Below are 12,984 nucleotides of genomic sequence, written 5' to 3'. Positions count from 1 at the left end.
CCGCGGACCCGCCCGGGTGCGGCGGGGCGCGGTCCGGTCCGCGGCCTGCTCCCCGCTCGGGGCGTGACCCGGAGGGCCGGGCGGGCGCTGCGGTCCTCCGTCCCCGCGTCCCCGGCGGGCGGGCGGGCGGCCGGGCCGGGCGGGGGCGAGCCCCGGGCACCGCCCGGGAGTCCGGACGCGCCCCCCCCTCCCCGCCGCAGGCCTCCCGCGGGCGGGCGCGCCGCCGGGCCTCCGCCCGCCGCGGACCTCCGACCCCCGCGGGGCTCCGGGACCGCGGCGCCCCGGCGTGGGCTTTTGTTTCCCTCGGGAGGGCCGCGGAGTGAGAGCGGGGGGCACGGACGGCGCCCGCCCCTCGGGGCCCCGGGCTTCCCGTGGGCTGTGCGGCGGCTCCGTCCCCGGGGCCGCTAGAAAGTTCACTTTCGGGAAAACGCGGCGCCGACGCCCGGCCTCCCGGAGACACGTGGTCCCCGGCGCGGGGGCTCCCCGCCGCCGGCCCCGGCTCGGAAGGCTTTCCCAGGGCGTCCCCCGCTTCGGAATTGGGAATGTGGCGAGCAGGACCCACCCGGGCTCCGAACGCGCTGCCGTGGGTGCGTCCAGGACGGCGCGTGGGGGCCCCCGCGTGGCGGTGCCACCCCGCCGGTGCCCCGGCAAGTTAGTGTTCGGGCCCGCGGGGCCCGGAAGCTTTGCACCTCACCTACGCCTCGGTGAGCGGCACCTGAGCACGCCGACACAAAGAACTTGCGGGCAGTTCCGTCCGTCAAGGGGAAATGCAAATGTCCCCCGCGTTCGCTCGGTTTTCCTTATCTTTCTGTGCCCGCGTGCTTCTAGAAGTTCACCTCTTGGCTCAGGCAGCCCCTAGCCGTCAGCTAGAACATCTTACCGCCGACTCCGTTGGACCACCTATCTGGCAGCGAACACCATGATTGAACGCTGCTCCTGCAGCACGGATCCGGCTAGGCCTCCGGGGAAGACTTAGAAGCATGCCGAACTGTAGTTGGATCGGAGAAGCTGAGTTCTGTTTGTGTCTCCGTCCTTGACATCCTCTTTCCTTAACCTGAGGCTGAGCTATGTGGGTGCTGAGGATTGGGGGCAGTGTAGCCATTTGTAGCATGCATTCCAAAACATCCTCACTTTCAACATTCCCTTGAAAGTGACTGACTTTAGTTAGTTTGTAGACAAGAGGTGTTACTATGTTACCAAGAATGTACTCTTAAGGGAGGTCATTGGCCAATCTGATCGGATGCCCTTGGAAAGTCTACTGTGTGATTGAGGAAGGAGCCCTGTTTGACATTGGAATGTTAGCTGAAGGTAGTGGAGAGAGTAAATAATCAGACTTGTTAGCTGACTTTCTCACTTGTAAACCATTTACTTCTTTATCTGGTATGTGATATTCCTTATATAATTTTTGTGCCTTATATAATTCTTACTACACTCCTTAGTCATAAGTAGCTAAGTAAGGATAGAAGCATGTCTTGTGATTCATGTGAGTAACTTGGCATCTACTTAGTGAAGTTTTCCTTAGTTGTAAAGTTGAAAACTGGAATGTTGAACTTCTTTCATGACTATGGAAAGCAAGAGAAAGTCAGGCTTGGATCACTTGGTGTAGATGTTTCAATTTGTGTTAGTGGAAATATGTCCTCTGTTAGAGTTTATATTGGTATTTGCCATAGTCAAGCAATGAACTTAACTTTCATTTTTCCAGAACTTAAGCATTATTTTCCCATAAGTGATATACACAAGATGTAGTCATATTCCAAAAATAAAAGCATAAAATAAGAAATTTCTCTCAGTATAAAATAGTTTGAAGTGTAGTTTGTTTTTTTCTTTTTAAACTAACATAAACTACTCATTTTAATAGGAATAGATGCAGAATTTAAGGCATTTTTCACTTTCAGGTTCAGGATATACGTGGAGGCACGCAAAACTTTGTAGCAGTATGTAGGCTTTGGGACAAAGGGCAATGACTACCAATGGGTTTTAGATTAATGACCTTTTAAGAACAGAGAAGTACTAGAGCATAGGCCAGAGCCACCTACTTAGCTCTGGTGGAAGAAAGCTGAAAAGTGCATACTGGGCCCACAGCCTTGTGGGTATAAACACGGCTGGCAAGGCGGGGCTGGAGAATGGTGCTAGTACAGGTTTTTCAAGGGCTTCCAATGTGGAAACAAGGAGGCCCTTTTCACACCACACAAAAGTTGTTTCCTTAGGAAATCTGCTGATTTTTCTCCAAATTCTCTCAAAGTAAAAAATACATGTGTTTCTTCTATTTTGTTGATTAGCAACGGTAGACATTTTAATTGTGGTGGTTTATATCAGGCCTTAAGAAAGGGCTTATTTATTCTTGGAGAATGAGAGCCTGGTGGTCTTGGTGACAAGACAGCACACATGCAATGGCTTAAGAACTGGAACTGGAAATCTTAGAGCAGTAATCCCTTTCTTTGTGCTTCCCCCTTGGTGGTTTTTGTTTTTGCCAGTCCTGGGGTTTGAACTCAGGGCTTGGGCACTGTCCCTGAGCTTCCTTTGCTCAAGGCTAGCTAACTCTACCACACGAGCCAATGCTAGCACTCTGCCACGTGAGCCACATTACCACTTCCAGCTTTTTCTGTTTACATGGTGCTGAGGAATCAAACCCAGGGCTTCTTGCATGCTAGGCAAGCACTCTACCACTATGCACATTCCCAGCCCCATTCTCCCATGGTTTTAAAGTAATACAAAGTATGAACTAAAATTAATTATAAGGTAAAATATATCCTATTGCTTGCTATATATGAAAGCTTACTACAGAAATGAACAAAATGAAGCACTGGTGGCTAGTACCTGTAATCCTAGCTACACAAGGAGGTGGAAGATCTGAGTATCTTGGTGCGAAACCAGCCCAGCAGGAAAGTGTGAGATTCTTCTCTCCAATGAATTACCAAACTAAAGCTAGAAGTGGAGCTGTGGTTCAAGTGGTAGAGCGCTAGCCTTGAGCAGAAAAGAAGCCAGGGACAGTGCTCAGGCCCTGAGTTCAAGCCCCAGGACTGGCAAAAAAATAAAGATTATTAAATATTACATACCTTCATCATTTCCCTGCTCTGCCTGCTGTACACTAAGATACACTTCTAGGCTTGCTTTTTGCTAGTTACTTTGGAGATGGAGTCTAGGGAACTTTTCTGTCTAGGCTGGTCTTGAACTATGTATGGTCCTCTTGTAGTAGGTAGGGTTACCCACCTAAGCCATTGGTGCCTGGCTGTCATCTCTATTTCTGAAGCATGAGTTTTAAAATTATACACAACAATTTCAGTGTCTAACCCAAGTTATTCTCAAATTGGCAGGATTGAGTGGGAAGGATAGATTCACGTATCTAGAAATAACTGCTGCCTAGAACAGATCTGGAGTGATCTGGTAAATTGATAGGTACATAATAGATTATGGTAACTGGATACAAATTTAGCTCTTTTATCTCTTGGGGAATGTGTCAGATTTTGACATAAAAGAGTAGTGATTATTTGAATTCTTTATGGGAAAAGGTACATTAGGGTCCCCAGTACCCCCTGGTGATGGCCGTGAAAGGAGTAGTGAAGGAAAGGAGTTAATTAGGCTGCTCAGGCTCCCCGAGCATGAGGGGCTATATTTAATTCAGTGTAATAAAATTCCTTAACAAATAGGATGCTCTAGGAAGTTTCAAGAAGTAGGATTTTTATGTATAGCTTTTAAAATCCTTTTAAAAGGGTTTTATTCATCTTAAACCCCTTTATCTTTTGACCTTTGCTCTCCAGTTCAATTTCAGCATGTTTTGAAGAAAATACTTTTATTTTATAGTTAAGAGAATTCTTTTTGTGTGTACCAGTTCCGGGGCCTGGGAGCATTTGTGTTCACGCTAGCCCACTACCGCTTGAGCCATCGCTCCTTAGGTGATGTTTTATAAAGCATTTACAAAGAACTGTATAACATAATTGGTTTTTACTCCCCTCCCCCCCTTCTCCCTTCTATTTACGACCTGGTTTAGTGAGTGTGTATGATGTTCAAGTTTGGTACCCAGGGGTCTGGAGCGCCTTCATTAGGAACCGAAGCTCCTCCGAGGCAAGGCCCTTGTCTACTGTCAGTGTGAGTTGTTTCAAAATACTGAGACTGTGATATAATTGTATAAAGGGAACTAGGTGTCTTTATGCCTTTCAAAGGTAGCTGAGCAATGCAAGGAGTTTGATACTTTTATTTTCTCTGCCCTATCTATTGATTTGATCAATGTACAGGTAGTAACCTGATCTACTTTGGGGTCATAAACTCATTGCAATTGAATATCTTTAAAATTGAATATCCTTTAAAAAGCAGTTAACTTATAAGTACTTTATTGATGTAATTTGACAAATGCATTAGTTTTGATGAATAGTGAAATGTTTTCATCTGGAAAGGAAAGGTCCAAGAAAGCAGCATTGATAATGAGCATTGACTCCAAAGAATATTAGCTTCTTTAAGAGCTTGAAGACTCGACAAGAAATGGCAGTATCCTTTTGGTTGCTGGATAGTTCAAGGGCAAGGGGTATGAGTCATTCCTGTTCTCTGCAGTAGTCCATCGTGGTGACTCTGACATCTGGTTGGAGTTCACCTTGGGCTCTGTGATTACAGTGTTCATGTATTCAGAACACAAAGGACAGAGAAGAACCTCCATTTCAGTGGCCTAAGTAGCCTGAGAAATGGCTCTGGGTCCTGTGCATGAAATCATTAGTCCTCATCACTTGGACACAGCGGCTAGATAGGCTTTTTTTTTCTTTGTTGTTATTGTTGTTGTTAGTAGGTAGTTGAACAAAGGGGTTATAATCTCATCAGTCAGGTTGTGAGTAGAGTGCTGCTTGGGCATTGTCATTAAGGGGTAGTCTTATGTCTCTTGACCATTCAGCAGGAGTTCTGAACAGGGGCTGGTTTGGGGGAAGGAAAAGAAAGGCCTATACCAAATGAAGCTGAGAGTCAACAGTCATTTTTGCAGACTAATTTTATTTCCTTACAAACTTTTTTTCTTGTAAACTTCTCTGGCACCTGTGGAACTTCATAATTACTCTAACTCATATCAACAATTTTTCTATTTGAGTTTCTTAGTCTAGAATTGGCTCTGTGGAGTATGGAAATAAGCAAAATACTGGTTTCTAGTACCTTCAACTTAACATTAAATTCGGAGGAAATGGGCATGCAAACTGAACAATTCCGAAGTGACTAAGAACTACCATATCCTGCAATGCCATGTTTTAAAGTACTGTCCTTGGCAGCATAAACTATTATTAAGATTGTAATGTGTAATACTAATGATTGTATTTGTATTCAGTCAGCACCTCTATAAGATATGAACTCAGAAAGCCAGATGCAGCCATACTGTGTTGTAATGAATTTATTTTGTGAGTCAGGTGTAGGATTTGTTTGGAAGTGAGCGTGACCAGACAGCAAGGCTGTTCCTGGCATTCAGCAGCCAGAACTGGCAGTCTTTGTCTTCTGCCAGGCAACTGGCATCTTAACCTCCTGCCTTCCTTCATGTAGCCGGAGAAGCTGAATGGTTCAGCCTGGATCAGATTTCCCTGACGGGCCAATCACTGTGGACAGGTGTGATTCTCATGATTTGCAAATGAGGGGCTGAATATCAACTTAGGGTTGATTTCTTAGAAGGCAAGGTCACAGGAGACTTTCTTCCTGGGTTGTGGTTGTAAATTATGTTCCAGGTTTTATTTTATATACTGCAGACTTTCTAGTTTTTCTCTGGAAGAAAGAATGTTTAAAGCCAGGTGCTGGTGGTTCATGCCTATAATCTTAACTACTCAGCAGACTAAGATCTGAGGATTGTGGTTTGAAGCCAACCCAGTCAGGAACGTCTATGAGACTCTCCAATTAACCAGCAAAAAGCCAGAAGTGGAGCTGTGGTTCAAGCAGTAAAGTGTTAGCCTTGAGCAAAAAGAAAAGAAAGCTCAGTGATAGCACCCAGCATCTCAGCCCTTAAAGGCCCTGAATTTTAGTCCCTGCCTCCCTCCCCAAAAAATTAGAGTTATTTAAAAATTATTTTAGTTGGGAGTGCAACAGAAAATATTTTTGTGAAAACTAAATGCTGTATAAAGCAATACTGGTATTCAACTTTTAGAACTTAAAGAGTTTGAGCTTCTTTGCTTTTGTTTCTGTCAAAATGGTTTAATTTATTTCATTGTTCTCTGACAGAATACATTTTATTCTAGGTTAGTGTAAGGTCCATCTCTGGGAGACCTCCGTGCAGATGCCCCCTCCCACCTGTTTAAGTCTGCACCCAGTACCTGAGTTACCTAGGTAACTGCCACACCTGGAGGCAGTTACTTCCTTCTCTGAGGTCACATCCAATCCACCTGGCCATACCTCCCACCTTTTCCTGTATAATCTGGCTCAACATGGTCCCCTTCTCTTTCCTTTTCTCTCTTAATCTCTTGCTCCTTTTCTTTCTCTCTTTCCTTTTCTCTCTTTCTGTTTTTTTCTCTTCCTTCCTCTCTGTCTCCCCACACCTCCATCTTGTGCATGCAGGCCAACAGTTTGCTCTCCCCCCCAATAAAACTCCTTTCAGTCTGAACCTGGTTTCCTTCCTGGCTAACCTTACAGTTAGTGAGAAGCTTATAATCTTGCTGGACACCAGTGGCTCACATCTGTAATCCTACTCAGGAGGCTGAGATCTGAGGATCACAGTTCAAAGGCAGCCTGGGCAGAAAACTCTGTGAGACTCTTATCTCTAATAAAACTACCCCCCAAAAGCTGGAAATGGCACTGTGGCTCACATGGTAGATCACTTGCCTTGAGCAAAAGAAGCTCAGAGAGAATGCCTAGGCCCAGAGTTCAAGCCCCAGGACTAGCAAACTGTCCCCTTCCCCCCAAAAAAAGGTGAGTTTAAGGCCAGCCTGGGCTATATAACCAGTTCCAGACCACTCTGGGCTATCTAGGAGACACTGTCACCAAAAACAAACAAAAAAACAATAAAGAATAGAAAAAGGTGAAACAAATAGACCTTGCTATACAAGCATGCACACCATGGTCCTCCTGCATTGGCATGGTTGCCAGTAGCTCTCGTATTGAAAACATGACTTTGTTCTCTCCTGGCACATGTAACCCCCCTCTGGCAGTTCAGTGCATCTGAGGACAAGTGTCCCGCACTGAGGGTGAATCCCATATTTTACAGAAAACTTGTCTTGCTGTCTCCTAACGCATGTGACCCTTTTTCCCCCCTCTGACAGTTTAATGCATTTGTGGACAATTGTCCAAGCTCTTAAGTCTAATATTTTAGGTTAACATCCAACTAGACACTTCAAATTTGAATCTTCATTTGTTTAATTTTATGAAATATGACTGTACTACAAAGCTTATACATATGGCTACCTTATCAAGAAATTCCATATGTGTAACTGCTCCACCTCAAGACCCTTCTGCAGGCTTTTGTTTCAAGATTAATTTTTTTTTTTGGCCAGTCCTGGGCCTTGGACTCAGGGCCTGAGCACCGTCCCTGGCTTCTTCCCGCTCAAGGCTAGCACTCTGCCACTTGAGCCACAGCGCCGCTTCTGGCCGTTTTCTGTATATGTGGTGCTGGGGAATCGAACCTAGGGCCTCGTGTATCCGAGGCAGGCACTCTTGCCACTAGGCTATATCCCCAGCCCTCAAGATTAATTTTTTATTACATGATATATGACAACAGTGAAAACCAGTATAGGTAGGCATTTATTTCTTGAAGAGTTTTTGATGGGACTTAATTTCCTAGCATTTCTGTGCACTCAGGAGTGGTGATGATTTAATGAAAAGTAACAGCTCGGCATGGTGGTACCTCCTGTAAAACCAGCTACTTTGGAATTAAAAGGGTCTCAAGGTTGAAACCTGCCTAGGCAAAGTTAGGGAGTCCCTGTCTCAGAAACAATTGTGGTTCAAAGCTAGTGTAAGTACGAAATTCCATGAGACTCTTATCTCCAATTAGTCTTTAGTACAAAAGTTCAGGTACTGTGCCCAGGCCCAGAGTTCAGGTCCTAGGACCAACACACACACACACACACACACACACACACACACACACACACACACACACTAATGAGTGTGGATCAAATGGTAGAGTACTTGGCCGAGCATGTGTGAGACTCTGGGTTCAATCCATTTCCACAAACAAAGAGTGAGTAACATTTATTCTGTCAAAAGCAGTCTTGTAGGGGCCATGTCCTAGCATATGCTTACAGTCCCAACCTTTGGGAGGCTGAGGCAGCAAAGTGTAGCGTTTGAGTCTAGCCTGGGCTACATAGTGAGACCCTGACTCAAAAAGCAAAAACAGAGTAACTTGTAATCAATTTAACAGATGCAGTTTTGAGTTATACTTCTTACTTGTATATTTCTAGTTTATTGTTAACTTTCAATGGCTTGCTAGTATTATAAGTTTTGGCATGTATTCCATGCTTTTTAATTTAAAAGTTAGAAAAATTATCCAGTCACTTAATTTTAGCTTTCTTTGAACATAAGTTTTATAATTTGGCACTTACTTTTTATTGACCATGTAGACAAAATTTTGTAGAATGGGAATTTTAGCATAGCCTTATGCTATGATTCTGAACATGAAAGATTCCCCAATGAGCCAAGTGTAGTGGAATATTCCTGAAATTCCATCAGAAAAGAGGCTGAGTCAGGGATCATGAGATGAAGGCCTACAGAGTAAGTTCAAGGCCAGCCTGAGCTACCTGGTAAGACATTGCCTCAAAAGTCTCTAAGAAAAGGCCTCTTGGGGCTGGGAATGTTACTTAGTGGTAGAGCACTTGCCTAGCATTCATGAAGCCCTGAGTTCAATTTCTCAGTATTCCATAAACAGAAAAGACCAGAAGTAGTGTTGTGGCTCAAGTGGTAGAGTGCTAACCTTGAGCAAAGAAGCTCAGTCAGGGACAGTGCCAGGCTCGTGAGTTCAAGCCCAGGACTGGCAAAAAAAAAAAAAAAAAAAAAAAAAGAACCATTGCCTTATCCAGAGATGAGCAGGTTCTAGGGATCTGTCAATAGCAGAACGTGTATGACTAATGTACATATTAGAGCATTAGGACAACTGACATTTAAGTTCATGTAGAAATACAGATTTCAGGTTATGAAGCTTCATGACACTCTTAAGGATGGTGGGAATTAAGTGAATATTTATATCGTTAATGTAACCATATAGATTACCTTTTTCTATCTTAGAGAATTTTAAAATATTATTTATCTTCAGTTGTAAAAGGAGTTGCGATTCAACAAAGCAGTTTATGAATACCATTTTGTCTTGAGAATTTTTTATGTATGATAAATATTAGTTATTACATTACTATACATCTTCTTTACTGCCAAAGACAGACTAATAAATGGATTTTATACTTTTTCACTTTTATTTCCTTTTTATTGCCTTCCAGAAACCTGAATGTTCCCATTTCTAGGTCCTTTTAGGGTCACCTGGCAAGTGGAGAAAGAAAGTAACAAAAACTAGACCTTTTTTTTTTTTTTTTTTAAATAAAGCATCAAGTAGCTCTATCAGAGGTTTCATTTGAGGGCCAGAAATTTAGCCTAGGGGTAGAGTGCTTGCCTAGCATGCGCCAAGCCCTGGTTCAATTCCTTGGTACCACATACACAGGGGGAAAAAAAGCCCAAAGTGGCACTGTGGCTTAAATGGTAGAGTGCAAGCCATGAGCATAAAGAACTCGAGGTCAGTGCCCAGGCCCTGAGTTCAAGCCCCAGGACTGGCAAAAATAAAGAGGTTTCATTTTGATGGTCCATATTTGTATACAATTTATCTTCATCAAACTCCATCTCCATCTCTCCCTCCTCCTCCCTCCGCATATCCCAAACCCATCTCAGGTTTTGTTTTTCCATTTTCACACATGGACATTTTCAAGCCAAATCTATAATGTGAGTCAGTATTCAAGGCAAATATTTGGCTTCTTTAAGTTATGTTGACATTCTAGCAGGAATTCATTAATTTGTTAATTTCCTTACTTGCTTTGGAAGAAGATACTTATTGTCATGCTCAATTTTTCCTTATTTTTTATTTCAGGGAGGAAATAATGCCGGCCATACAGTTGTTGTAGATTCTGTAGAATATGACTTCCATCTTTTACCCAGTGGAATCATTAATCCAAATGTTACCGCATTCATTGGTAAGTATCAGAACTGAACTACTTACTTGGGGGCTGATGATGGTATTTATTTTCGTATGGAAGCTGATTTCATTTGTTGCTAGACTGTGATTCACTGCTCCTTTGTTAATTTGACCATAGAGCCTTCTGGAATGTGCCTAAGACCAGCTATTTGCAACTCTTCTGATTTTCTTTTTTTGCCAGTCCTGGGCCTTGGACTCAGGGCCTGAGCACTGTCCCTGGCTTCTTCCCGCTCAAGGCTAGCACTCTGCCACTTGAGCCACAGCGCCGCTTTTGGCCGTTTTCTGTATATGTGGTGCTTGGGGAATCGAACCTAGGGCCTCGTGTATCCGAGGCAGGCACTCTTGCCACTAGGCTATATCCCCAGCCCTGATTTTCTTTTTTTGTTCAGTCCTGGGCCTTGGACTCAGGGCCTGAGCACTGTCCCTGGCTTCCTTTTGCTCAAGGCTAGCACTCTGCCACTTGAGCCACAGCGCCACTTCTGGCCATTTTCTGTATATGTGGTGCTGGGGAATCGAACCCAGGGCCTCATGTATATGAGGCAAGCTCTCTTGCCACTAGGCCATATCCCCAGTCCCCTCTTCTGATTTTCTATCAGTAGTATGTTCCGTGATGACTGCTTTGGGAGCATCTGTGATCATTGGCAATCTTAATTCTTTAAAGAAGTAAAAGAACATCTTATCAGCTTTCCAAGTTCTTTTACAAGTGAAGCTTTCTGCTATTTTCTATTCTATTTTGTCTTTAAAATTTTTAATCACCCACCAAATTGATTTTATAATTACTAGTAGAATGTGATTCCCTAACTTGAAAGACATTGGTTGACATTGATCTTGTTTCTACTGTGACTAAAACTACATAGTTTCTTCATAATAATTTTTCAAAATAGTTCAGTAGACGGTATTCTATTATTTATTTACATTACACTGTTTAAAAAACTTAAAATAATTTCTGCGTAAGTCCTTGGTGATTCAGAATGTCCTAATCATTACCTTATACTTCGTTCTAGTTAAAGTTATTATCAGTGTCTATATTTTAATGTTCTATATAAGTATACATTGTAAGTACAGATGTTAAAAGTGGAGGGTTGTGTGTTTGCTTTAGGAAATGGTGTGGTAATTCATCTGCCTGGATTGTTTGAAGAAGTAGAGAAAAACGTTCAAAAAGGAAAAGGTATGGAAGATCCAGCCCAACCTTTAACCTATTGTTTCTTCTATAAGCAGAGGAGTATATACAGATAATTTTAGCATTTTTGCCTTGTACTTAAATTTTTAGGTTATTTATTGTAGAACATTTGTTTTGCTCATTTACTAAATTTCATTTATTATAATTAATATTTTAAACAAACAAAATCTCATAATAATACCTTGATGTGGATCTCAGATTTTCAGTGCACTGATTGGACACTTGCAAACTTGACCTTAAGGTGTCTAGAATTGGCGAGCTCATGACAGGACTCTAGGGAATTCCCCAGGTGCCTAGATCCCCTGGACTGATGACCCAGGGTGGAAGGGGGCTGTTTCCACTCCAGTGAGGACAGAGCTGCTTCCCTGCAGTGTGTCCATTCCCACCCCCTGCCGTCCCCGCTCTGTTAGGCTGCCTCCTTAGGAGGGGAGGAGGATTTGACACCCATTGTATAGTTTCCCCTTAGAGTTGAAAATACCACACTTACTGATGTTACAGTCTGTTGTTAGGTTTAAAAGTAGCAGTCTGTCCTCAAGCGTCCTTAACTATTCCATCTGGCTGTAGAACCTCTTGTCTTGCTGCTATCTCTGTTGTCCTCCCTCCATTTGGACCTGTGTCTTACCCCCTGCCTTGAGAATTGGCCACTTTGGGGTTCCTGTGCTGGTCTCTGCTGGCCTTGGTGGTAGGCTCATCTGCTGAGTCCTTTTTCTTGAGTCTTTGTAACCCTGACCTTAGAATAGGCCCTACACTAACTTGTAGCCTTACCTTTTAGTGTATTACCAGGGAGGCCCTTCTTTTCTATGAAGAATAAACTCAAAACAAATCTTGGATGTTACTGACAATGTTTTACCAATTTAATTATTTTTGTTTTTTTTTTGGCCAGTCCTGGGCCTTGGACTCAGGGCCTGAGCACTGTCCCTGGCTTCTTCCCGCTCAAGGCTAGCACTCTGCCACTTGAGCCACAGCGCCGCTTCTGGCCGTTTTCTGTATATGTGGTGCTGGGGAATCGAACCTAGGGCCTCGTGTATCCGAGGCAGGCACTCTTGCCACTAGGCTATATCCCCAGCCCAATTATTTTTGTTTTTAATTATTATGTGTTAACAATCAAACCTAGATGCCTATGCATGACAAAAGCTTCTTCTTTACATCTATCCTGCCATTTATTTTTTATTTATTTATTTTTGCCAGTCCTGGTGCTTGAACTCAGGGCCTGAGCACTGTCCCTGGCTTCTTTTTGCTCAAGGCTAGCACTCTACCTCTTGAACCACAGTGCCACTTCTGGCTTTTTCTATATATGTGGTGCTTAAGGGCTTCATGTATATGAGGCTAGCATTCTACCACTTGGCCATATTCCCAGCCCAATCCTTCCATTTATTTTTATCTTGGTATTACTGAGGTTTGAACTCAGGACTTGTGCTTGCTAGGTAGGGTCTCTACCACTTGAGCCATGTGCTGGCCCTATTGCTTTAGTTCTTTTTGTTGTGGGATCTTAATGTGTTTACTCAGGCCAGCCTTGGGCTGTTATCCTCACCTATATGCCTCCTCCATAGCTTGGATTGTAGGCCTGCACCAGATTGTTGATTGAGATTTGGGGGGTGGTGTTTCTCACTAACTTTTTGCACAAGAAAGTTCAATGAACACTTAATAGGGATTTGGGATACTGGGGGAAGAGAAAGCAATAAGGGATTATTTC

The 12,984-nt window shown here is 43.5% G+C and overlaps 1 protein-coding gene and 1 long non-coding RNA gene across 2 annotated transcripts in view; one reads left to right on the top strand and one right to left on the bottom strand.

Moving 5' to 3' along the window:
- The window catches only part of Adss2 (adenylosuccinate synthase 2), a 31,613-nt gene that overhangs the window by 466 nt on the left and 18,163 nt on the right, over positions 1–12,984 (top strand). Inside the window, exons 2-3 of the mRNA XM_048357497.1 lie at positions 10,007–10,109; positions 11,211–11,279. Of these exons, the coding sequence (XP_048213454.1) occupies positions 10,007–10,109; positions 11,211–11,279 (172 nt within the window). The remainder of the gene's footprint in view (positions 1–10,006; positions 10,110–11,210; positions 11,280–12,984) is intronic.
- On the bottom strand, positions 1,008–7,234 carry LOC125359661. The gene is made up of 3 exons (XR_007212597.1): positions 7,224–7,234; positions 4,987–4,993; positions 1,008–2,523 (listed from the first exon to the last, which is right to left on the bottom strand). It is a non-coding gene; the product is annotated as an uncharacterized LOC125359661 (long non-coding RNA).

This window comes from Perognathus longimembris, chromosome 11 (genome assembly GCF_023159225.1).
Source record: "Perognathus longimembris pacificus isolate PPM17 chromosome 11, ASM2315922v1, whole genome shotgun sequence".
Taxonomy (NCBI): domain Eukaryota; kingdom Metazoa; phylum Chordata; class Mammalia; order Rodentia; family Heteromyidae; genus Perognathus; species Perognathus longimembris.
The sequence above is the reverse complement of the archived record's forward strand: the minus strand, read 5'-3'. Positions and strand labels throughout refer to the sequence as shown.